General features: G+C 40.6%; 2 protein-coding genes across 2 annotated transcripts in view; one reads left to right on the top strand and one right to left on the bottom strand.

The window, feature by feature from the left end:
• Positions 1-3,979, top strand: part of PAH (phenylalanine hydroxylase) — a 69,986-nt gene extending 66,007 nt beyond the window's left edge. Inside the window, exons 12-13 of the mRNA XM_001497728.5 lie at positions 351-466; positions 3,364-3,979. Coding sequence (XP_001497778.1) covers positions 351-466; positions 3,364-3,407 — 160 coding nt within the window. The 3' untranslated portion in view covers positions 3,408-3,979. The remainder of the gene's footprint in view (positions 1-350; positions 467-3,363) is intronic.
• The window catches only part of ASCL1 (achaete-scute family bHLH transcription factor 1), a 158,092-nt gene that overhangs the window by 99,820 nt on the left and 32,746 nt on the right, over positions 1-25,526 (bottom strand). The gene's annotated exons all lie outside the window — the stretch shown is intronic.

Here is a 25,526-nt window from a genome sequence, read left to right as displayed (position 1 = left end):
TTGGATAGATTTTACTTACTCTTTTGGTTTTATATAATGATAAGAATTTTGGCCTTATTGTATTCTACGCTTCTATTGTAGGCTACCTCTGTCTTGTTGGAGATAGATGGCTAAATAAATATGCACATATATGTGTTTGTGTATACGCATAGACACACACACAGCACAGAAAGGCTGCCTAAGAGGACCTCATTAAAATACCACTGCACTTCCCAGCCTGGTTTCTGAAGCCCCTGTTCTAGTGAGGTTTCACCGCTACTAACAGCCAAGTGAAATGCCACAGAGAAGTCTTTTAAAATTATCTTTCCCCAAATGATGCCCTTCCCTGAAGTCTGTGATTTTGGTTTCAGGAATTTTGCTGCGACAATCCCTCGGCCCTTCTCAGTTCGTTATGACCCATACACTCAAAGGATTGAGGTCTTGGACAATACCCAGCAACTTAAGATTTTGGCTGACTCCATCAACAGTAAGTAACTTATACCCTAGGAGGCCACTCTCTTTCCCAGAAATAGAGGATTGTGTTTTCTCATCTTCTTCCTATAGGGACAATAAGAAATTTATTAAATATTGAACTAAGGAGAAAAGCATCTCCAGTAAGCCACTGGTTTATTGAGGGAAAGAACCTTGGCAGAAAGACCAGATTGCCTTTGAGTGTCCTTTCTTCTTTGACCTTCCTAGATTCCACCCCACCTCTTACCACCATGCCACCTCCAATATTGGGGGAGGGGTCCCCACACCAACAAGCAATTCTCAGGACACCAGCTGGGTGTCCTACAATTCAACTCAATTCTGACACTATCTACCCAGAGATGGCATCAGATTCCACAGGTTAAGGGTTCAGTTCTACAAGACAGCCCCCCTTCAAATTCAGACACCAGATGCAAGCCCAGGTTGTTACCTGTGCTTCTGACTGACCAGCTGTAGATTGGAGGTTCCCAGGACCTCCTCCTTGGACTTCTAACTCCAGTTGCAAGTCCAGGTTGTTACCTGTACTTCTGACTGACTGCTTGTAAATTAAGGTTCCATGAGCCCCTCCTCAGATTCAGTTCATTTGCTAGAGTGGCTCACAGAACTCAGAGAAACATTTTACTTACTAAGATACTGGTTTATTATAAAAAAGATATAAATCGGAACAGCCAGATGGAAGAGATGCGTAGGGCAAGGCATAGGGAAAGGATGGGAGCTTCTGTGCCCTCCCCAGGTGCACCACTCTCCCAGCACCTCCACGTGTTCACCAACTCAGAAACTCTCTGGACCCAGGACTGGGTTTTATGGAGACTTTGTTACATAGGCATGATTGATTAAATCTTTGGCCATTGGTGATTAATTCAACCTCCAGCCCAACCCTCTAATCATATGGTTCTTTCCACTGCAACCAGCCCCATCCTTCTGTGCTTTCCAGACGTGGCCTCATTAACATAGCAAAAGACACTTTTATCACCCTCATCACTTGGGAAATTCCAAGGGTTCTAGGAGCTCTGAGCCAGAAACAGAGATGAAGACCAAATATATATTTCTTATTATAAATCACAATATCACATCACCTTTCCACCTGGCTTGTCACTGCCATGTTCCTCTTTCTCCTTTGCCTCTATACTCTTTTTCCTCTAAGTGTCTAACGGATATTGCTTTGCCTGGAATCTCAGCTCCGAGGTGACAGGCTCTGTTTACTTTATCAGACTTCAGCTCCTCTGTTTGCCTTCCAGTCTTCCTAGACAATGAGGATATTATAATAGTTGCTCTTAAAAAAATCTCAGGGGTCCTTTGTCATCACCTGATTCTCTCTAGACCTTCAGCCTCCTCTCTAGTAACACTGACTAGCTCTTGGTTCCCATGCTCTCTCCTGGCTGCGGCCTTCGCTCATGCAGTTCTTTTTGTTCAAAATACTCTCCTTCCCATTCCCGTTTAGAAGTCCCAAACCCCGGTTCATCTTTTAAGTCTTTCATGGATATCTCTTCTTTAGGAAGCCTGGTGTAGGTATCCCTCCTATGTCTTGGCATTCCCACGGATCTCTCTCTCAGAATGCTTATCGTTATATTGTTTTGTAATTGTTTACTTTGTCTCTCCAAACAAAACCTGGACAGAGGGTCATGTCAGGTTCACTGTCAAATCACCAGCATCCAGCCTTATTCCTAAAAATTGTGTTAGGTACTCAAGAACTATTGAATAAATGGACAAAACCACCAAAGAAATGAGCCCAAAGGGAGAAATTCTAGGTGTCAGGGGAAGGGCGTTCTACCTTAAGTAATGCTAATGGAGACTAAAAGGGCAAGTGGGCTTGAAAGTATCCCTCTAATACCCCTCTGATATCACCTGAGGTCACTTCCAATATGTAGAGCTGTCCCTGGCCATTATAATCCTTCCCCATTAATGATGGCCACTTTCCCCGTTAATGGTCCCCCATTTTGAAAAAGCCCAAGGCTGATTCACCCCCATAGACTCTGTCTTGGATACTCAGCTGGAGGAAATCTGTTCACCAGAGGCCAGCCAAGCGTTCCAGAGTCTGCGATATAAGACAGGGATCAGGCCTTAGCTATTTTCTCTGAAAAGGCAAAAATAAGTCCATAGGCTATTGTTTTTAAGAGAATTTTTAAAATCACAGAATAACAAATTTAGAAACTGAAGCATCCTTAGAGCCATATGACCTTACTTCAGCCCCCATCACCTTGTTACTCTTCTGTTCCCTCAGGATCTGGGAAGGAGGGAGGCTTGTCCATCTCCAAGGCCCCTTCCACTTCTGTGAAGAGTCTGTGTCCCTGTGGCCCATTGGCATGTGAAAACATGACATGAATGGGAGTGGCTCCATTGTACCTTAGTCTAGTGGTCTAACAATCTAGTCTGAGTTATCTGCTTAGACTGTGCATTCTCAAACCTAGTGTGTATCAGAACCAATTGGAGAGCTAGTTAAAAATTAATAGTCTTGAATCATAGCTCAGACTAAATTTACTAAATTTGTGGTAAGGCTTAGGGGTTTGTATTTGTACTAAGCTCCCAGGTGATTCTGACACAGGAGGTTTGTGTGAACCACGCTTTTAGGATCAACGGCTTAGCTCCTTGCAAAAACCTATCGATGGGCATGTAAAAAGAAACAGAACAACTAGTGATTTCCCTGGGGAGAAACCTGTTACTTACTCCCCTGAGAAACAGTGTAAGGAAAGAGGAAGCTAATTACATGAAATCTGTAAGCCCCTATGACATAACTGCCCAAATACTGTCATTGTAGCTAAGCTGTAAACTCCTTGAGGGTTGGGGTGGCATCTAGCTTATCCATGGATGCCAATGATCCCCTAGGGCTTTGCACATTGTGGACACTTGAAGTATGTTTGTTCAAGATGTGAGTGGCTCATTTGTTTTTCTTTGCAGGTGAAGTTGGAATCCTTTGCAGTGCCCTCCAGAAAATAAAGTGAACCCATGGACAGAATCTGATCTGAAAACTGAGAATCTGTTGATGGAAATCCAATTACTTCTTTCATTACATCTAGAAAAGTCTGAAAAATCTTAATTTGATATGATAGCCTTAAATCCTTTTTGGCACAACATGGAGAATCAACAAAAAAATCAAAATAATCTGAAATGACAGCATATTAATGCATGCCCAAAAGCATAACGGTGTATCTTTTGGGGTCATCTTTGATTTAGAGATAGTAATCCTATACTCTCAATTGAGTTGAAATCAATAATCTGTCACATTTCATCAAAGTTAATTAAAATTTGTGACCTGCTTCATTCAAGCTTCATATAGGCTTTTGTTATTTGCCATAGAGAATTCCTAAAGGAGGATATATTGCTCAATGTAAAACACAAGACTGTCATTAGAATTGGGTTTTTGGACTTAAATCTTAACCTACAAAGGTCATTTTCTGTTTCAGTGAATTATGATTCTAATTACTGAATTGTTCTTTTGCCTACATGGGTTTCCTTTAATTCAGGAGTCCATTAAAATAGTTATAAACATTAAAGTGATAGCATAATATCAAAACATTTCTGTATGTTTTATTATAATCATAAATGCTGTTGTGGAAGGTGATACACCTCCCTACCTGACTCCATAAATTCTAGTATCATTTTCTGATGAATCATCAAGTTTGTTTTGGGAGACATTTTGAAGACAGTTATGACGCAATAGATGTTAACTAAAGGCGTGGCTGGTAAATATTCATGGGAATACATTATTAAATAGCAAATCCTCAACAAAAGTGAGAATTTTAATTGTATTAAAAAGCTTTAGTGGTAACAAAGTTTTGCAGTTTCAAATTTTCCTTGGAATGAAATATCCTTCTTGTTGCCTTAGAAATACATTAGCTGGATGATCTTGTGACATAAAAGAGTGACCAGTCTTAAATTTCCAACCCAGTGCTGGGGCTCATTATGATAATCTAAGTAGTGTCTGAATAGTCAACAGGCTTTGACTTTTGTTGGTTGTGCATTTTACATGAACAGATGAATATCTGAGAAACAGTGCGGGGAATAACAATGTCTTTAAAGCTGTGCTTTGAAAATCTCACACCATTTTAACATTTTATTTTAGAAATAGTTATATCTTAAAGGATTTGCTTAGTATTTCTTCAAGTGTGATTCTCAGACCAGTTGTATTATTATCAACAGTAAATCCTAGGCACCACCCCAGCTCTACCTGACTAGAATACCTGGGGATGGGGCACAGAGGTCTGCATTTTTAAGTACTCCAGGTGATTTTTTTTTAATGCTCGGCCAAATCTGTTGGGTACATTAAGTTTGAGAAAACCTGACTTCTGGTGGTCAGTAGTTATGCCACTTGCCAATTATGTCACCTTGGATAAGTCACTTCCCCTCTTTGGACCCTGGTTTTATTCTAACAAAGAGGGAGTTAAATTGGATGAATCAAAGTTCCTTCCATCCTTGAAATACGATTCAAATGCTAACGTGTCTTTAAACAGCTGTCCATAATCCGCTACTAGTGTGTAATAATACTCGCCTAATTATGCCAGCTGCGCGGAAAGAACAATTTGGTCTGAATGTGTCTGAGGTTTTGTTGCTTTGAAGTTGAGGTTTTCAAGTCTGTGTCTATTTTGTCATGCCTTTGTAGAACCCATTGACAAGCACTGATTCTAAAAGTAGAAATGGACTTTTTCTCCCGTGTTCTAGAGCCCAAACACTCTCCAATGCGACTATTTCGATAAATGTTTCTTTACTTTACATTAAATTTAAATTAGAGAATTTCTTGACTTTGGAATGGAAATATTATATAGTATTTTAGGCTGGGTATTTTATTTTATAGTGATTTTTAGTTCTACTGAAGATAAATTATCAGTGTATTTAAAGTCAAAGCTTAGGTTTAGATTGTAATTTTGGCCGCAAGAAATTACATACTGACTGGAAGATAATTGAATTTTTAGTAATGTGCTACTCAATACTTAGCTCTTTTTATATGAATATAAAAGCCCAGCCTACAACAATGGGACTCAATACATTTCCATATGTTAGTATTATTATCTGTTTAATATCTAGTAAGTGAGCAGCTTTTTAGAAATAGGAGTAATGTTTTACTGACAGTTAATCCTGCTGTATCCAAACAGAAGACATATATGTAAGAACATTACAAATATGTAGTATTAGTGTTTAGTATATTTCTGAAAGGAGAAATCTAAATTTTAATTTCAGATTTCTAAGTCATGTAATTTAGTTTTGTTTCAAAGAATCTACCACTAAAATGTCAGCTTCATATAAACAAAAACCTTGACTGTTTTCTTCACCTCTGAAAACCTTACTTAGCACATAGTAGGTACTCAATAATTTTTAAAAAAATTTTGACTGGAATCACAGAGAGTGTAGTGAAGATTATATCTCACAAATAAACTATTTTGCAAGAAAAAGTTAACAACTGTATTTGCAACTTTCCCTCTTAAAAGCTGTTGAAAATTTTGCATCTTAGTCTAAGTTATGATTTTTTAAAAGAAAGATATTCCCCTTTAACCGAATTTAGACTAGATTATGGCTAGGTAGTTTGTATTTACACTGGTTCAACAATAACTGACATATGGAAGTGCTTAATAAATGCTTGTTAATTAATAAAAGAAACAAAATTGCATCAATGAAACTTCTCAGTTCTCTATAGTGGAGCTGAAATGATCAGAAAGCAATGAGTGACTTGTCTAACAATTGCAAAAAATCACAGAGGAGACAAAATAAGAAAGCCTATAAAAATGGACTTTGCAAAGGAAAGGGGGGAAAAAGTGATCAAAGCTTCCTCTTTACAGTGGAGTGTGCACCTACACAGACACACACACACACACACAATCACTGCCTTTTAATAACTTGCCTGTGCAGTTTCAAAAACTATAAACAGTAGTAGATTTGATATGTGCTGGAAATGGCTCTAATAGCTTCTGTACTGTGAATTTTCTCCGTGTTTATAATCTTACATTCAACTCCACTAGCTTCAAGGCACAGTTTACCTTCTCATCTGTAGTAAGCATAATTCCTTTAGAGAATAGGCTCAGAGTGATAAACAATTACAGAGAAGATTGATTCTAGCTCCCCAGTGCATATATACAGCTCTCCTCTATAGCGTTATTCATAACTCTTTAATAATAATTGTTTTGTATATTTCTTGCACCTTGTTTTTTTAGGACAACAATCTATAAACAATTGAACATTCAAGAAAAAAAGAAAGACAAGAAGACATGCCTCTCTGAGAGACGGATGTCTTAAGTCTCCAAGAAGAAGCTGTTACTGCAGGAAACATAACACCTGCTTATTTCCCAATTTGCCTAAATGGATTAAAAAAGATGAATGACAATTAGCTTGAAATGCAGTGCTTATTTTTTCTCAGATCATTCTTATGAGACAGGTGATGCCCAAAGAAAGTAAGTGGATCTTCACTGAGGTTGTTAAAATCACTTCATACTTTGGATGTGTATGGTTTACTCTTCCTAGAAGTAAATTAAAGATTATCAATTTAAAAAGAAATAAACTTAGTACTCCCTGAAATCTCTTTCTTCCTAAAGCTTCTCAAAGAAATATCGGCTGCATCCCATCCTTTTCTGCAAATCACCTTGCAAAAGGAGACGGTGGTGGCAAAGGGCAGATTTCTATTATTCCTTGTGAGTGATCAGGGAGAGTGGAGCTTGGACTTAGAAAGGAGTGATTAGAACTGCATCTTACTTTGTGTCTTTGAGTTTCTCCTTTATGTCTCTCTTTTCAAAAGTGTGGCCCTTGGGTTTCTTGGAAATGTCAGTCATCATCATCATCTCTCTCTCTCTCTCTCTCTCACACACACACACACACACACACACACGCGCGCGCGCAACATTCCTTTGACTTCCAAGAAGCCACAAGATGAGTTTGGGCTCAGTTGAGGACTCCGCCAGTGAAGGCACAGAGCGGCCGGCTGTTCCCCTGAGTGTTTACCCACTGTTTGTGGGAGGATACATTTTAAAACTTTTCCTTAGAAGCTCTCCATCCCTTGGCACCACTCAGAAGTAAAGAATCAACCTGGAACAGCAGCGTTATATGCAAAGGGTAGCTGTTGGCCTAGGAATACTTTAGAGGTCCTCCAGTGTCTGAATACTCCTACCCGCCACCAACCCTGAATCTGTGGAGCCCAATGAGCTCCGTTTCCTTGGCCTAACGAAAAAAATCAAATTTGGGAATGGGGAAGGAGGAAGCAGAACCTTTCCCAAACTTCCATTCCCAGAATGTCCTTGGAAAAGCCAGGGAGACAAAAGTCTCCTTTGCAGAGTCATTCGTGGGAGAAAAATTGTTTCCTGGCACAGAGGGCAGTCTGGAATTACAAAATAGCGGTTTTATGAGGGCGAACTCTACCGTAAGAGAGCGTACCTGAGGCTGGAGAGGAGGGAGACAAGAGGAGAGTATTCGCGCTTCCCACAGCCAAGTTTCTCAGCACCGCGGACAGCACTCACGCCCTGCACGTGTATGGCGGGCGGGAGAGGAAGAAGGTGACAAATCCCCCAAACCTATCCTTTTGTAGAACAGAAGTCAGGAGAGGGTAAGGGTCGAGAAAGAAGTTAGGGCAAAGACCAGGAAACACGATGCTGACCATTGTCTTGTTCATTGCAGACTTTAAATGAATTTTTGTTGGGTAAAGGAAAGACAGAATGGACGCGTGTGACATTAATCCCCTTGGTGACAAAGTGCAGCTTTTTCCAGTTTATACAGAGGAAAGCCAAGTACCGTATTTTTTTTTAAGCAATGCTCTCCCACGTGGTAGTATTTGAGACCGGGGAAGATATAGCATCTCTCAGTAGCACTGCTCTGGCGATCCTGATTCAAAGGCCAGTATTTCCATCAAGCTGAACCTACTTGGACAGACTTTTAATCTCCCTGAGCCTCAGTTTCCTTCTCTGTAAAATGGGGAAGACTCATTACTACCTCATAAGATTGTCACACAGATCAAATAACATATTGTGTGTAGAGAAGCCTGTCAACCACTTTAAGTAGCATCTAGCAATTGTAAATGTTTATAATTCTGATATAAAGCACAAATGAGCTCCCATAAGAATTGGTTATTATTATTCTGGTCACCTTGGTCCAGCAACATGATCCCAGTTGATCCCTCTTGCCAAAAGGATAGACAGTTGTGGGGATGCCCTACATAAGGACCCTCTGGCTTCCATTTGAGAAAAGAGTTTAGCCAATGCAGAATATAAACCTTTCAACACAGTTCAAATCTATATATACATATAAATTAATGTGAGCAATAAAATAATGAAATTTATATCAACTTGAAGCTACACCTTAAAAAAGACAACTTTGGAGATTGAAATAAAGATTTGCCATTTGAAGCTAAAAGCAATAGTCTTTCACTCTCCATTCCCATTTCTGACTATCACACATCAGTTTGCATTTTCCTTCTCTTTCTGGAGCTGTAACATCACCAGTACAGTTTTAAGTCATAATCTTCAAAAACCCAGCACTCGCTCTGCTGCTGAGGACACTTGTTTCAGCTGGGAATATCATGTTGTGCTCATTTTATGAAATGATTAACATAAACAAAATTGTTTTAAAAATCTATCATTCTCCAGATGTACTGTTTTACTGAGAAACCAGCACAAGAAAACATGGCTCTACTTTGCTGCCCAATTTTAAGGTCGCCTTGGGAAGTGAGAGTTGGGAGGCTTTTTGTCTTTCCAGGGGCAAGAAGTAGAGACTAACTTTTAAGATAAAAGTCGTTGGTACCACGGTCGAGCCATTTTCCCCTCTGAGCACTTAACTCCAGAGCCGACCCTAGGAAAAGCCAACGTAGTGGGCCAAATGGAGTTAATTCTTGTAAAATAAGGTAGGAGAAACTGATCCCTCAAATACGCAGATGTGATGAGAAAGAATCCTGTTCCTCTAAGAGTGTCCCTCCATCCCCACAAATTAAAGGATTGTAGAATAAATATCACCCAAAGCTGCCATTAGCTCCATAGTTTGACAGGGGGAAGATAGAATCAATTAAATTACAATGATTAAAAGTGCAACTTATTGAACTTTTCAGGTTTAATTCAACAAATATTTATTTGGCCATCTACTTCCTGCTCAGCGCGAGACCAGGAGCATTAAAATGGTTACTGTGGGAGCCTCACAGCAACGCCTCTGTCGTCTCTACCGCGGGGAGTTGGTTTAGCAGATCTATGTTTCTCCCTAGGCAGCATCCCATTCCTCGACTTCCTTTTCTCTTCCCTCTCCTGGAGCTCTCAGAACTAAAAGAGAGAGCCTTCCATTTCTCAGTCCTGGCTCAGAATCAGCTCAGATGGAACCGCAAACACAAGCTCCATTTTAAGAGGTTCAAACCTCACCGTTCCAAAGATCCAGTTTACATTTGAAGAAACTAAAGTTCCATCCCTTCGACAGACAAGCCAGGGCGGTGGGTTTTAAGCTAATCCCATACTCAGCCTGCTCTGGAACTACCAGCGCCAGCCTGGCGACTTGGAGATCAGGAGCAAAACTGGAAATGATCACGTGGCTATGCACCCCTCACCTTGCGCCTTTCCGCCTAGATCAGGAGGTGGGGCAGGGGAGGGAGGGAGTCGGAGGAGGAATAGATTCCGGGAGAGAGAAGGATGAAAGTGAGGGAGGCATCAAAATAGTTACAGTTTTTTGAGTCCAAAAGGGAAGATGGCACTGAGGAGGAACATGGAAAGAAACTTTCAGATTCGCCCAGGTAATGACACGCTCAGGATGGTGCGGAAACGCAGCTCTCAGACCTTGCCTGCGAACCAGTTCATTAAAACAAATTGCTTCTCCATAGCCCCAGACAGATTCCATCATGAACTTTGGCAGAAGAAGGGCGGGCTGCTTTTGACCTTAGATACCCACACGTTGACGTCGGCCAGACCACGGACAGCTCCCGCCCCACAGCTCTTCTGCCCTCCAAGCGCCGGGCAGTCTCCAGTTCCAACCGGCAGGACCAGGAGGTGGCTGCCCAGATCAGCCTCCTCTTGCTCTGCTCCCTCCCCAGTCACCCCTCGGGTGTCTTCTGGCAGCCTGGAGTCCGGCCTTGAGCTAGGTGTCCCACGAGGTGTCAGAGACTGAGAACCAAGAAAGGGGCGCCCAATGAAGACCTAGGTCTGCAGCCGCTGGGAGCTCAGCTTCAGCGCCCAAAAGGCAGCACCAGGGAGATGACAGCGGGGAGAAGGCGGCCGCGGCCCCCAAGAGACGACAGGGCGGATGTGGCTTTACTTTTCTCCCTGAGGGAGGCTGGCTTGTTAAAGACAGCCCAAGTTGTCAGGTACTGCTTCGCTTGGGGTCCGTGTTTGCTTCTGAGTGAGGGAAAGGTGAAAGAGTCTTGTCAGAAGCCTCTCTGCACATTGGAGGTGAGATTTCCCAAGGCGACAAGCTCATTCACCCTCCGCTTTCCCCTCCACATCCCATCTTCAATGCCTCCTAACCCAGCTCTTTGGGGGGAGGGGTTGGCCAGATGTGGAATTCCCTCACTCATAGTCGTCCTTCTCAGTGTCCCCATTTTGCCAACCACTGGGTCGTCTCCACACTCCCCTCCTCCCCTATTACCAGATTTGCCAATCCCCAGGTCCTGTGGAAAGAGCTGAGAGGAAGGTTGGGCTACCAGGGTCCAGCTGGGGTTGAGGTCTAGGGGTTCTTGCCTTTTGTTGGAAGGTGGAGAGGGAATGTGAGATCCTTCTGCTTCAGATTGGTCTTCTCTGCTGGCTTTCCTTCTAAGTATGGAGGAAGAGCTTAAGAACAAGAAGTCTTCCTGCTCCTCCCAGACTGAAGAAGCTTTTCACAGGTAGAGCCTTTGTTCCAGGAGCTTGACATTTCTTTGTGTATGTGTGGTTGGTTGGTGGGGGGAGGCAGGGGGGGCATATTTCAATTCAACTGAGCAACACCTTCTAAAGCTTTGGTGGACTCCAAAAGGACTCAGGGCTAGCCCAGGAGACAGTGATCAGGGTGGAAGACTGGACTTATGCGAAGGTGGGAGAGGGGGAGAGAAGATGGGAGAGGGAGGAGGTTTTCTCCCTGATTGGGTATTAGAATGGGAATACGGACACGCTGTTGCCTTTAGGGATTTATAGTTTCAAGCATTGCTACTGGTTGTGGGCACCTAAACCAGAATCAGGAACAGGAGAATTTGTGGAAGGGAGACTAGGAATCTAAAAACTAAATACTCATTTAGGCTTTATCTGGGTAGTTCAAAGGGGGGAAATCCAAACCAGCTGACACCTTCAGGCAAGTGCTAAATGCTCTAAAAAGACACTAATTGAAGACTGTAAAAAAGTACACCGAGATGATCTTTATAGCAAATATTTATTAGCAAATATTTTGAAACCACCCAAATGTCCCTCAATAAGAGACTGTTTAGATGAATTATAATCTATATACTGAAATACTGTGCAGGAGCTAAAAACAAAATGAAGTAAATCTGTAAATATTGACTATCAAGGAAGTCTAGGAGGTATTGTTAAGTGAAGAAATATGATCATATTTTCATTTTTTAAGAGAAGATGTTAAGGGTGTAAGGTCTATAGGTGTATTTCTATGATACGGAGGAATAAAAAAGACTGGTAAGTACCAGAATGTTGACAGTGATTACTACTGCAGCTGAGATGGGAGTTGGAGACTGTTTTAAAGAGGAGAAAAATGATATGATTAAAGGTAATTTGAACTTAATTCAAATTAAGTTTGAACTGAAAAGCCTCTTGTTGTTTTTATTTTATTTCAATGATTTCTGTAATAAAAAAAAGTACTACTAAAATCAGAAAAAGCAAGTAGATGAAGATATCAATTCTTGATCCATCTATCCCTTCTACTCCTTTGAAATAAAGATCCACCATCTACAAGCCAGATCTGCTCCCAAGGCCAAGGGTGCTCTGTCCCAGCTGAAAACTTACATGAATATGACATTCCTAAGTCCAAGGTCAGCCTGTTTATTGATACTGAAAAATAAGAGCTTAGAGATGTGCCTGCTCACCCAGAAAAAAAGAGGCATACCCTCTTTCTCTATGCAGACTTTCTGAATCAAATCTGAGCAGAGGTGAAGTTCTGCCATTTCCCTGGATTGGCTGTGCTCACTAACCATGTCTCATTTTAAAGGTACTTCCTGAAATTTCCAAGCGCCGCAGTCTATTCAAACTTTTGTTCTTTTAAACCTTTCTGTCTAAGGAGACAGAAGAACATAGTGATTAAGCAGGGGAGTTGAAGTCTGACTGAACCATGGTTTTCTCATTTACTGATTATATGACCTCAAGCAACTTATTTACTACCTTGTGCTTCTGTTCCCTTATCAGTAAGGTGGGAATACAATAGCACATAACTCATAGGTTTGATAAGAGTATTAACTAAGATGAACCTGTAAAGAGCTTAGGAGACTGCTAAGTGTCACTAATCCTGTCTAGAAAAATGCAAATCAAGGGGCAATGGAAACCTCTTAGAGGCAGCTTGAATCTTCCTAGTGTGGGCAGGAGGGATGGAGCTGCAGAAATGGGAATAGATTAAGGATACTTAAACTACAGTCTGCATACTTAGATGGAATAAGATGATGAGTTTTAGATTCATACTTCCTTGGATTCAAGGCTGGGATTTACCATTTACTAGCTATTTGCACATGAATAATTATATTACCTCTCTGTACATTTTGTTAACTACAAAATGTCAACAGTAATAGTGCGCATTTTATATAGTGGCTCTGATAATTAAGTGAATTCTCAGCATTTGTAAGTGTTAGCTTCTATTTATGTTTTGCCTTCTAAAAGCAAAATTGCTTCAGATGCTGTCAGTGACCCACTCACATCCCTTTGTCCTTTACACTTCAGTGCAGCTGCCAGCTCCTGTATTTTTCTTCCTGAAAGTTTTATCGGGATTCCAAGGCACTTTGCCTACCCTTATGGTAGGTCATAAGTGCCTCAAAATTAATAATCACTCATCAGCCTTCTACCAATGACCAATATGAGTTGGTAAAGGTTTTTTTTACACTGATTCCCAGAGCTTCCTCAGAAGGATTAAGCTCAGTTGCCCACAATAATAGCTGCTTGATAACTTCTCCTTCCCTGTCTCTCTTTCCCATTTCTCCATCTTCAATTCACCAATAAACTATTTGCACTGGAATTCTTTTCTCAGGGTCTGCTTCTGGGAGAACCCAAACTAAGACAGAGGTCCATAGTGTCCTGTGGTGATGATGATGGTGGCATGTGTTGCTCATACAAGCTTCTGCCTTATTTCACTCCAAGATTGCCATTCAGAGGCCCATATCCTATGAAATTATTAATTTTAATGTTTGGTTTTGCTCTCTCTTAACTCAGATATCCTCTCTTCTCTTTCTTACAGTTTCCTGGTTTCCAAGGAAAGTGCAAGATATTGATAACTGCTTCTAATTGGTAACCAAATACGGTCCCCTCTCACCGTGTAAGAGAAATGCCCTTGTTTGTCTGAATTTCATTCCAGAACTTACTATTTACACTCTCTAAACTTCCAAAAGAGGATACCAGGTAGCCTTTTCCTCTGCACTGAAAACAAATACCATCATGAAGGAATCTGACAGGCAGTCCTCTATCTTTCCAAAGAATATGGCTGGAAATGTGGTTATAGATTTAGGCCAATGGACATGTGCTGCAAAACCTCTAACCCAAGATATACAGAGAAAGGTAAACTAAACTCTCCAGTTCATGAGTGCCTTGGAAGGAGCAATTCTCGTAGTAGAGTGGGTAGCTTGGAGTCAGACAGGCTGGGTTCTTATCCTGGCTCCTCCACAACTTAATGTGTAACCTTGAGAAATGTATCTAATGTTGCTAAACTCTGGTCTTCTCATTTGCAAATTGGCGATAATAATAATGTATACACACTTCACAGTTTTTTTTTCAGGGCTTTAATATGCTAATTCACATTAAGAACTTAACACAATGGCATATCGTAAATGTCTAATAAATGCTAGCCCTCACTTTAAGTATTGAGAAAAATGACAACAACAGCATTTTGTAGAGGAACCACAAGGGACTATATGGTACACACTGAGTTTATAGAATCTGGAAGCTGGAAAGAGATCCTAGACACCCTCCAGCACAGCAACCTCCTAATCAAGGTAAGGTGAGGCAACATTCTGCAGAACACACAATTGGTTTCAGCAAGCAAGCAGTGATTTTTCAGTACATGTTAGACATGATTGTTGGTATTAGTATTGTTGCTGTTGGAACTGCAGGCAAAGCGGAGAGCTGGTTTTGGAAGACATTAGGGTTATAGGTCAGTGCAGAGCCTGTTTCTTGTCACCTAGTACGTAGCCACAGGTAACACCTAACACCAGCTGAAAATAGGGGACCATTTTTATTCTCCAGGCCAAGAATGTGGATAGGGACCTATCTACCTTGGAAAAGGAGGTGGGTCTTCCTGGGTGCAGTTTACCAGAGGGAAAAATAGGTGTAATTAGTATGGCACTGGGAGGAAAATACATAGAGACAGAAAAGAGCATGGCTTCTGCCTAGACAATCTCACTGGGTGAGATCTAGGTTGGCAGTTGGTCAGTTCCCAGGGTAGAATGAGTATCCGCAGTACACAGGTCACATTGCTGAGCGAACGCACCAGTGGAATTTGCCCTAGAAATTTCTGCCCCTTATCTCCAAGAACGCACATTGGAGGCTCTATCCAGAGTGAATTGCTGGAGTTCTTTTGGAGATTGTAACTCAAAGAAAGCTGGGCTGCCTTGTGGTCTATCTTATGACAGTACAGTCATGCACAAAATAATGACATTTCAGTCAATGAAATGTATGACGGGGGTCACATAAGATGAGTACCATGTAGCCTAGGTGTGTAGCAGGTCTACCATCTAGGTTTGTGTAAGTACACCCTATGATGTTTGCACAATGACGAAATTGCCTAATGACACATTTCTCAGAACGTATCCCCACATTAAGCAATGTATGACTGTATTGCTTTCTAAAGAACCATCATTCTCATGGCAAAGAAGCGCTGTTGGCAATTTAATTCTTGACTGGAATTTTTGGAAAGGGTGTTGAAGGGAAATTCTATTTCTTTCCGTACAGCAAAATAAGTACACTGAACTCCAGAAATTTCTCTCCTTCCTCTTCCCTGTATTTTCTGTCTCTCAAACTTCCAGCCTATGAGGGTTTTCTTTCTCTCTCTCATATCTACCTTCCTATCTCCTCCTGACTTTCTACCTTTAAAGATAACACAGTGTTATGGTTCAGAGTGTGATCTCAGAATCAAATCGACTAGCTTTGAGCACAGCACTGCCCCTGTTTGTTTGTGGCCTTGGAAAAGTTGCCTAATAATATTAGTTGACATTGTTGACTTTTACCTTGAGCGAGGCAGGTACTCAGTAACTTGTCCAATGTCACTTAGCCAGTGAGTGATAGATCCAGGACTCCAGCTCAGGCAGCTTGATTCCAAAGTCCACACTCTTGGAAACTATGCTATTCCTCAGTTTTATCATTTTTAAAATGGAGATAATAATAATACCACCTCATGGCAGGGAAGGCAATATATCACAGAGTGGTAAGGTGGTAAATATATTAATTTCCCCTTGACATCAGATGTTCTTAATGGTTCCATTTTACTGAGTCAACTGAAGTTCGGAGAAGTTCAGTTACTTTCTTATGGTTACACTGGGAAATTGCTAAAGCTGGCTGGATTTCAATTCAAATCTAGACTAGGCATTTCAATCCTATACTCAGCCATCTGTGAATGATGTGATAGCGGGCATGTTTCTCTACCTCCATGGGCCTCAGTTTCCTCATCTTGAAATTGAGGGATGGCAATATCTGTCATGCCCACTTCACAAGGCTAGGGTAAGAGTAAAAATTAAATATGAAAATGAAATTTATAAACCTTCAAGTGGCATGGAAATCTAAGTTAAGTTACCATAGAAACGTTCTGCTAAGTGACACACAGCTGGGGAATGACCAAAGTTTGATGGACACACCAGACACACTAAGAATCACCTGAGGACACCATCGGTGGCCATTCAGTCTACAGGGGGATCTGCTAAGAGAACCTGCTGAGGAGTGGACAGAGGCATAGCTCCCAAGGCACCTGGAGCCAGAGACGCGGGAGAATAGGTGAGCTGCCCCTGCTGCACATTTGGGGATGGGAGGAGAATCTCTCTTCTCCTGAAACAGTTCTGCAGAGAGCCTATTCCTGGGGACAAAGGAAGCCATAACAGTTGAGCTCATGGAGAATCCAGTTACCTACACATCCAATCTCCTCTCATCCCCTGTCCTAACAGAATCACTAGAATTGCCTTTCCTGGGAGCAGTTGGCCTCAGTCATTTGTTCAACAAATATTTAAGTACCTATTATGTGCCAGATTCTATTCCAAAGAATACAAGTAACTTTCCTGCTTTCACGGAGTATGCATCCTGACGTGGAGGAAGAGAGGCAGGAAGGGAAACACAAAGAAATAAAGAATATAATTCTTTTGTATGATAAGGGCTGTGAAGAAAATAAGCATCTGATAGTTTATTAAAATAATTTCTGATGATAGATCTCTATACACTTTTGGCAAATAATCTGAAAGTGTTCAGAGAATTAAGTGACATCACTATAGAAAATCTATAAGTCTCATTTACCTATTTATGTCAATAAGTTTTCTCAGCACCTCAACTATCAAAAATTTTTTGTATAGTTATGGTTAATAATTATTTGTTGTGGTGGTATGTTTTTGTGGTGGTGGTATATTTTTTGTATAGCTGTGCTTAATAATTATTTATAAATTGTGTATGAATAATGTTTGTAAACTTTACTCAATCCAAAAGAAATATTTTAACATTTAGGACCCCTGGTCACAGGAAATTTTTTAAAACCAGACTTGCTTTTAATTTATACTCATATTTTTATTGCAAAAATCAATAAAATGCTTTAGAGATAAAATATATCACATTGGGATAAAATTCTATGTGCAATTTGGAAGGGAAATAGGATTCCAAGAGAAAAGGAAAAATAAAATTTCTAACTATTAACAAAGTGCTTATTTGTATATTTTGAATGGATTATGGTGAATATCAAATTACGATGGAATTCAGATATCATTGGATACCTGTGGAAGAATAATCTACAGTTTAATTTTAAATGTTAATATTTTAATACACGAGGAACTATATTGTTTGCAACACATGGTAAAAATTTTCAGATGATAACTTAAAAGTATATGAAGGGCAAAAAGTTTTACAAACTTCTTTCAAGGAGTGTATGAGAGAGAAGTTTGATGACCTTGCATGTAGTCTGTAGGTTGCACTATGTGTAGTGGCCCCTAGAGGGAGTCTCTTCTCGCTCATTGCCCCAGTTCTGCTTCAAGGACAATCTGCGGAGGCGGAAAGAACCTGGAGGGGAAGGAAATGTGGCCTGATGGAAATAGCACTAGGCCTAGTGTGAGTCTTGAGTCTTCTCCTAAATAGCTCTTTGCTCGCTGAACCATAGTTTCCCCATTTGGAATATCGGCATAAGAAAACCTGTCCTCTCTAATGCACAGTGTGGTTGAACATAGTGGTAAAGAACAGAGACTCTGCGATCTGACTGTCTGGGTTCAAATTCCAGCTTTGCCACTTACCAGCTGGGTGACCTGATGTACATTTTTTATTTCTCTGTGCCTTCTGTCTGCCATCTAATAATAACCATAATAGGAATAATAATAGTACCTACTGAATAGAGTTGTGATGATTAACCAAATTAATATTTATAGATAAAGTGCTTTGAATAGTGCCTGGCACATAGCTATTATTATTACTTATTACCTTAACTATTACTGTTATCATAATCATTCACATGGCTGTTGAGAAATTGAGTGAACAATGCATGGGAAATGGTTTAAACCCTCTGGTTGTTACACAAATAAAAGAAAAACTGATAAAACTATATTGGTTATAGGGCTTTCAGGAGCAGATTACAAAAAAAAACTCTGCTATAATCTATAAGGAGATTTATTATTTCCCATAACAGTAAGTCTGTAGATGTGACAATCAGAGCTCCAATGCCATTGATCTAGTCTCTGCCCTATGAGTTTTCTATAAGAAAACTCATAAGAAAGTGACTTCTCTCATGCTCACAGGATGGCTGCTGGCAGAAGCTGAGGCCAGGTGTTTTCTTTCTGTTATGGTATGAATGTTTGTGTCCCCCCAAAATTCAGATGCTGAAACCCTCACCCCCAAAAATGACAGTAATAGGAGGTGGAGCTTTTGGGAAGTGCTTGGGTCATGAGAGTGCAGCCCCCATGCATGAGATTAGTGTTCTTATAAAAGAGACCCTACAGACATTCCTCTCCCCTTCCCTCATGTGAGGACAAAGCAAGAAAGTACCAGCAATGAATCAGGAAGACCTTACCAGAACTCATCCATGCTGTCACCTTGATCTTGAACTTTCCAGTCTCCAGAATTGAGGGAAATGAATATCTGTTGTTTAAAAGCTACCCAATCTGTGGTATTATCTTATGGCAGCCCAAACAGACTAAGATATCTTCCAGCTAATTGGCCAACTTAAGTCAGGTGCCCATCTCTGGATCAAAAATGTTTCTTAAGAGAATACCATGCAATAATTGCCTTAACCCAGGGTATCTGAACTGACTACTGGCAAATGGAATACTGTGACTGGATTAGGCTAATCAGGATCCAGCTCCTGAAACTGGGGATTGGAGTCACGTGGTGTCTTAGTCAGGGTCCCAGCAGGAAGCAAATGACATATTAAAACTAATTAAATGAGGAGAATGTAATAAAGAGACTTTTTAAAAAGCTGTGGGAAAAGTTTAGGGAACTAAACTAGGGATGGTGCAGTCCAGGGTAGTCCAGTAGTAATAGCATTACTACTCCTCAACCAAAGGAGTAGGGAGCTTTTACTAGAATATACGCATAGAGAGTAAGATGGAGAGGGCCACCCAAGAGGATCTTTGTCCATCCTTAGAGGGATGCTGTCAACCTGGAACTACTTAGCAAGGGAGGAATAAATACCCTAACCTCACTCTTCTACCATTTGCTGAAAGCCACAGTGAAGGAGCCATTGGTGTCATCAACGCACACCCATCACCAGATCAAGCACCCAGGCCCTAGGTCAGAGTGGAGAAGGATACAGTTGCATTTGGAGGAGCAAATGGAATAGTGAGCACAAATGAATATTGAGCACACATGGGCTACACAGGAGAGGGAATGATATCTAAACAAAATCATGTCCCGGTACAAGAGAGGAAAGAGGTGCTGCATAGACATCTAACAAGATTCGCTATAAGTATCCTTGTTCAAAATAAAATTCTGTTTCTTCTTCAAATAGAAATTATCTAAAATTGCAGATGTCTGTTATTTTTAAGTAACATGCATCCTCCAGGGAGAGGCACAAGAAGATAACAAACGGCTGACTTGCCGCTACTTGATGAGAGATTCAGGGAAAGAGAGATATCCTGCCCTTTCAGGGAAAAGTGAAGAAACCCATTCCCATGAGGGGTTGCAAAGAGAAGTGGCTGTTCCCTTGATAAAGCCAAAGAAGACAAGCCTAATGAGGCCTAAGCCAGTTACATGGTGTAACTTACTAAACGGTGTTGGCTGCCTTGCAATGTTTTAAGGCAATTTCTTTGCAATACATGATCAGTAGGAAAAGATTTGGATGTTGCCATTTTCTGAAGGAAACTTGACTATGCTTAGTAATAGAGAAAAATGTTCTCCTTGGAAAGTCTCATATTTCTACGCAAAGTGGTACCCCAAGTCAGAATTTACACAATGTTTATTGTCTTGTGTATGAGGATCAGTTGATTAGTTCTGAACTAAATGTCAAGATAAACAAACAAATCCCGAAAAGACTCCAGGAAGCTCGATGACTAAGTGGCACCATCAAGGGCCCACCAAGGGCGAGGAGAGTCTACCCAGTGGTTCTCAGCACTGGCTGCACTTGGGGAACTTTAAAAAATTTCTGTGCCCAGACTCCACCCCAGAGCAATTAAATAAGAATCTTTCAGTAAGGTCCAGGAATTGTTACTTTTTGGAAAGCTCCCTAAGCCATCCTAATATTCTATCAGGGTTGAGAGTCCCTGGTCTATAGGATACTTACATCTCTGATACACGCAGCATGTCCAAATCAATGAGATCTCTTGCATTGTTGATTAACTTATCAGTTCAATCCAAATAGCCATCCTGACAATGTGTAGCCTGTGGCTTTGTTTTGTTGTGTCTTCCAGGCAGATATCGAGGCAATTCAATAGAAGGGTTAGGAATGGGGGCTCTGAGATCAGGCTGCCTGGGTCAAATTCTGAGTCCATTCTTGGGCTATGTAACTTTCAGAAAGTCACTCAACCTTTTTGATTATTAGTTTCATAATCTGTAAAATGGGGGCAATGGTAGGAATTACAACATAGATTGTTTTGGAGATTAATTTAGAATTACTCTCATGTTTATGGAGGTCTTAGTGCAGGGCCTGGCACAGAGTGAACTCTCAACAAATGCAAACTATTATTATGGGTCTAGATTTAAGCCAACTGGAAGTTTCAGAAGGATCCCTACATTCTGCTCAATTGGTTTTGTAGAATTCTCTCTGGCATGGGGGTAAGAAGGCAGGGATGTTGAAGTAGCTGGATCTTATGGCCCCATCCAACTCAGAGCCTGTGGATCTATGAGATGCTTCAGAGTCACTCTACATGAAAGGCAAGGGCATTAACAATTAACAAACAGAAAACTATGGTTATTCTTGCCAATAACAGCCACTACTTATTGAGTGTGCCAGGCACCATGTTAGGTACTTTCCGCCGTCTGTCATTTAATCCCTTACAAGAATCCTACAAAAATAAGAAGTATCCTCCACTTTATTAATGAAGACCTTTTGGCCCAGAGAATACGTATAGCTTTCCCAAGATCACCCAGCTAATAATTGACCAAATTAGGGTTTCAGTCCAGGTCTCTCTGGCTTTAGAGCTCATGCTTTGTCAACTGGGTCACGCTGCTTGTCTTTAATGACATTCCTCAACATTAGGACTGCTATAACTTTTTCTCTTGGAGAAAGAAAAACACCTTGCTGAACAAATGGGGCCATGTCTTAGGATAGATTCTCTTTAACTAGTCTCTTTCTTTCTAGAACAACACAGATCTGGAATACAGAAGTTAAAGGCAAACACTGTGGAACTGGCTTTGGGCTACAGAGAGGAAGTAAACCCCTCAGACAGTGGTGCTGGGTCCAGAACTTCCCTGGAAAAAGAATTATCTTCCCCATGGGAATATTTTTTTATCCTGCATGATGGGCTAGTAGGAAGTGTAGTCTCGTGGGGAAGAAGGGGTAGCGTCTGCCTCTGGTGTTCTTCTGAGGACCCACTCTCATCAGTGGAGGGTGTTCAGTGGGTGGAAGGGCTTCTTACAGCCCACTTCTGAGATGTTGATATGAGTCAATCCATTACCACTACAACCTACTGCTCACTTGCTACTGGGCAGGGCATGAAAGCCATAGTGATCTCACTTTCCCCTACCCCAAATGAGGACATTTGGCCACACATGAATTTTTCCTGATTTTGAAAAGTGCTTATGTGCCGAATTTTACAAAGAACAGTGTTTTAAATTGCATTTACATATGTATTTTTTAATAACCTCATTTCAAAGACAAAATGATGATAATGATAGCCTGGTTTTATTGAGGGTTTTTTATGGGCTAAGCTTGACATGTATTAACCCATTTAAGCCTCATCATAACCCTGTGAGGTATTGATCTGACCTTTCAGCTGCAGAGACTGTAGCCCAGAGAGATAAGTAATTGCCTGATGGATTCTGCGGTGGATCTCTTGTATCTATCAGGTACCAGCAGGAAAGAGAAGAGACCGTCAAATTGGGTAAATCGGGAGAGTTTAATATTAGGACTGGATACAAGGGATGAGCAAGGTGTAAGGAAATCCAAAGACATAGGCAGTCCCTCTACCCTGCACATAAAGGGAAAGACCTCTGACAGAAGCTATAACCTTGAGTGGAGAGGGATAGCCAGGCCTCATGGCCCAGCAGGAAGGGAGCTGGGGGAGCAAATGCTCTCAATCACTCCCCTCCCTTCTTCCCTCCAATCTTCTACAGTGCTCTCCATCAGCTGAACCCAACTGGAAGTCAGAGGACAAGACGCTTGATTCAGTTCATATAGGTTGACCTCCCTGGGGCACAGAATAGGGTCGAGAAAGGTGGAGAATAGACCTGGAGAAGCAAACACAATATTTACATGTGATCTCACTTTGGTCCATCAGTTCTTCTCTCTCTAGAATTTGAATTTGGAAACAGAGAGAACCAGAAACTGTCATTAGAAGTGAATACCATTAATGTTCTTGACAAATGGCCATGAATTTCTGCTGCTGAGGAATTTTGAGCTCTTCTGCTTTCATTCCTTCTCCACATTGGGTGCTCAGCTCCCCAAGATGTTTCTGATAAGTTCCTTCTGCTTAACCCAATCAATGTCAATCACTGTCGCTTGTAACCCAAAAGTCTCTAACTAAACAAAGCCCATGGTTTCTCTCAGTCACCTAGTCTTCTCTAGTATTAGCATTTAGATCACAGCAGTTATATCTATATTCCCAACTGTTCTAAAAAAATAGCTTATATTTAATAATAAGAATAAGGATAAGAGAGAAGAAGTGGGGAGGAGGAAGTGAAAGGGGACAAGAACAAGAATGATTTTTAAAACTCTGAACATAGTTAACTTCTTTGACGTGATTCTGTTGGGAAACACTAGTCCCATCCTCCATTTCCTCATGTTGCTGTTCCAGAGAAAAACTTAATTTATAGGGTTGGAATTTTTATAGAGTTGGCTACTCTGGTTAATTGAATTTCCTGGTTAACTGTTCAGCACTTTTGAATTTTAATTCTAGTTGATACCTTTGTTAAAATGCTGTTAGCTTATTTTCCTTCTTTAGTGAGTATTGAATCATCCCATAGAAAAGGGCCCAGGCCATATTGCCTGGAATTTTGTGTAGATCTGCAGCAGTTTCTCAAGTCCCCTAAACAGCAGATTGGAGAGACACCACTCACTCAGATGTGCTGCTCTTCCTTGTAGAGAAATCAATCAGCCAGTCATTTATTCTGCGAATATTTGTGGATCACTTACGTTGTGTCTTTTCATGGGAGCAACTTACAATCTTATCTTGTCTTCAAATTATTTTAAAACACATCTTGACAGAAAAATCATTTGTTTGCTTGTTTCGTTGTCTCTTAACTGTCCCTGTGGAGAGCTTGAGTTTTTAGACTCTAGGTTTCTGGTCAAAACCTTTCTGTCCACCCGGGGGCAGCATACCCTTACATAGAAAAGCACCTTGAAGGACGACAGCTGGCTTTCTGAGTGCCTGGCTTTCAAACACAAGCCTTCAGAGTATTTCCCAAATAATTGATCTCATAAATATTAATACAGAAGAGTTAAACTTGAAGACAGCATTCCACAGTCAGATAAATTTGGGTGACTCTGGGTTAAGCAAAGTTAAAAGGTATCTTCCCTGCAGGAACCTTTAATATGCTTTTGTGGTTCAAAATTAACACTAGGACATGTTCACACTGTGCCTGGCACTGTGCTAAGCACTTTACCTACATTGACCTATTTAGTCCTCACAATAACCCTATGAGGTAGGCACTAACACTATTGTCCATTTTACAAATGAGGAAACAGAGGCACAGAGCTCCTAAGTGGTAGCTGAGTTTCAAATCCAGGCCATCGAGCTACAGAACTTGCATATTTGACCATTAAGCTAGAATGCTTTGCGGTGTGAGAAGTCAAGAGGGGAAACTTAGTAGTCAGTGTTTCCAAAATTTATTTGGCTTTGGAACTCTTTTCTTCCTTCTGGTCAACATAGAGGACTCATGTTTAACAGAGCACACTGTGAGAAATGCTTTTATAATGTGATGACTAACGTCATCCCTCTTTAAAATTTAACGGAAAGTGTAAGTCCACAGGCCCATTATGTAATTGAAAGGTTAACATTTAGGTGAATTCTGATTTGGTGGGAAGGCTCCTGTCGTGTCAATCTCTATTCTCAAAGCTAATGCTATGGACCCTGGACTATTCACTGTAATTAAAGTCTGTCAAATACCAGTCAGAATTGGGTCTTCTCAAGAAGAGGGAAGAAAAGGTATGCAGTAGAGCTGTAAGAGTAGAAAGCCACAGGCTTTAGCAGGGAAGCTAAATATAGGTGGAATGCTCTGGGAAAATGAGGAGGTGCTCATCTCTTCATGAGAGTCCAAAATAAGACTGAGATTCTAAATAATGTGGAAGAATTAGAGCTGGAACAAGAGTGGCCCCTTTGACCAACATAAGGCCTTTCTAGAACAAAGTTAAAACAGCTGAGGGATAATCTCCCAGGAGGTTGGATACCAGAGAAGATTGGTGGTTATTTTACGCAGTATTTTCTACACCTTAGTCATTTTTATACTAACTTCATGATTTTTTTCCTCTCAGGATCCCACTACTTTTATTTATCCAGTGTTTTCTACAAATTTTCTTATACTTTTGTATAAATTTATTATTATTATTATTATTATTATCATTGTTTGCTGAGGAAGGTTTACCCTGAACTAACATCTATTGCCAATCTTCCTCTCTTTTTTTCATGTGAGTTGCCACCACAGCATGGCCAGAGACAGATGAGCAATGTGTTTCTATGCTCAGAAACAGAACCCAGGCTGCTGAAGCAGAATGCGCCAAACTTTAACCACTAGGCTGTTGGGACTGGCCTCGTAAATTTATTTTTTTAAGAAACTTAGTATTTGAGAATTTATGGTTTTGAAAGAATAATTATATTTTTCTAATATATACATTTAAAAATAAAGAAATAGTTGTCTGTATTCTGTCTAACATGCTGTGTGTTTCATTCTTTGGAAGTGCTTTTCTGAAGGATAAAAATCTACCTGTGTTGTGAAAAAAGAAAAAGGCAGAATTGAGACTGAGTTAAAGAAGGTGAGAATAAATTTGAAGAATAAGACTAACGGCAAGAGGTAAAATATATCTGTCCCTACTCTGAGATACAGTTTCAAGTTCCTTTCTCAGATTGTTCTAAAAATATTGGTAGTTCTTTTGCTTGTATTGTAACACAGTGGTTGAATAAATAGATTATCTACTTTTATAAACAGATTATCTTTTTCTTAGTTCTGTCTAATAACTGCAAGAAAAAC

This window comes from Equus caballus, chromosome 28 (assembly GCF_041296265.1).
Source record: "Equus caballus isolate H_3958 breed thoroughbred chromosome 28, TB-T2T, whole genome shotgun sequence".
NCBI classification, from domain to species: Eukaryota; Metazoa; Chordata; class Mammalia; order Perissodactyla; family Equidae; genus Equus; species Equus caballus.
Note: the sequence above shows the minus strand (reverse complement) of the source record. Positions and strands in the feature narration are given on the sequence as shown.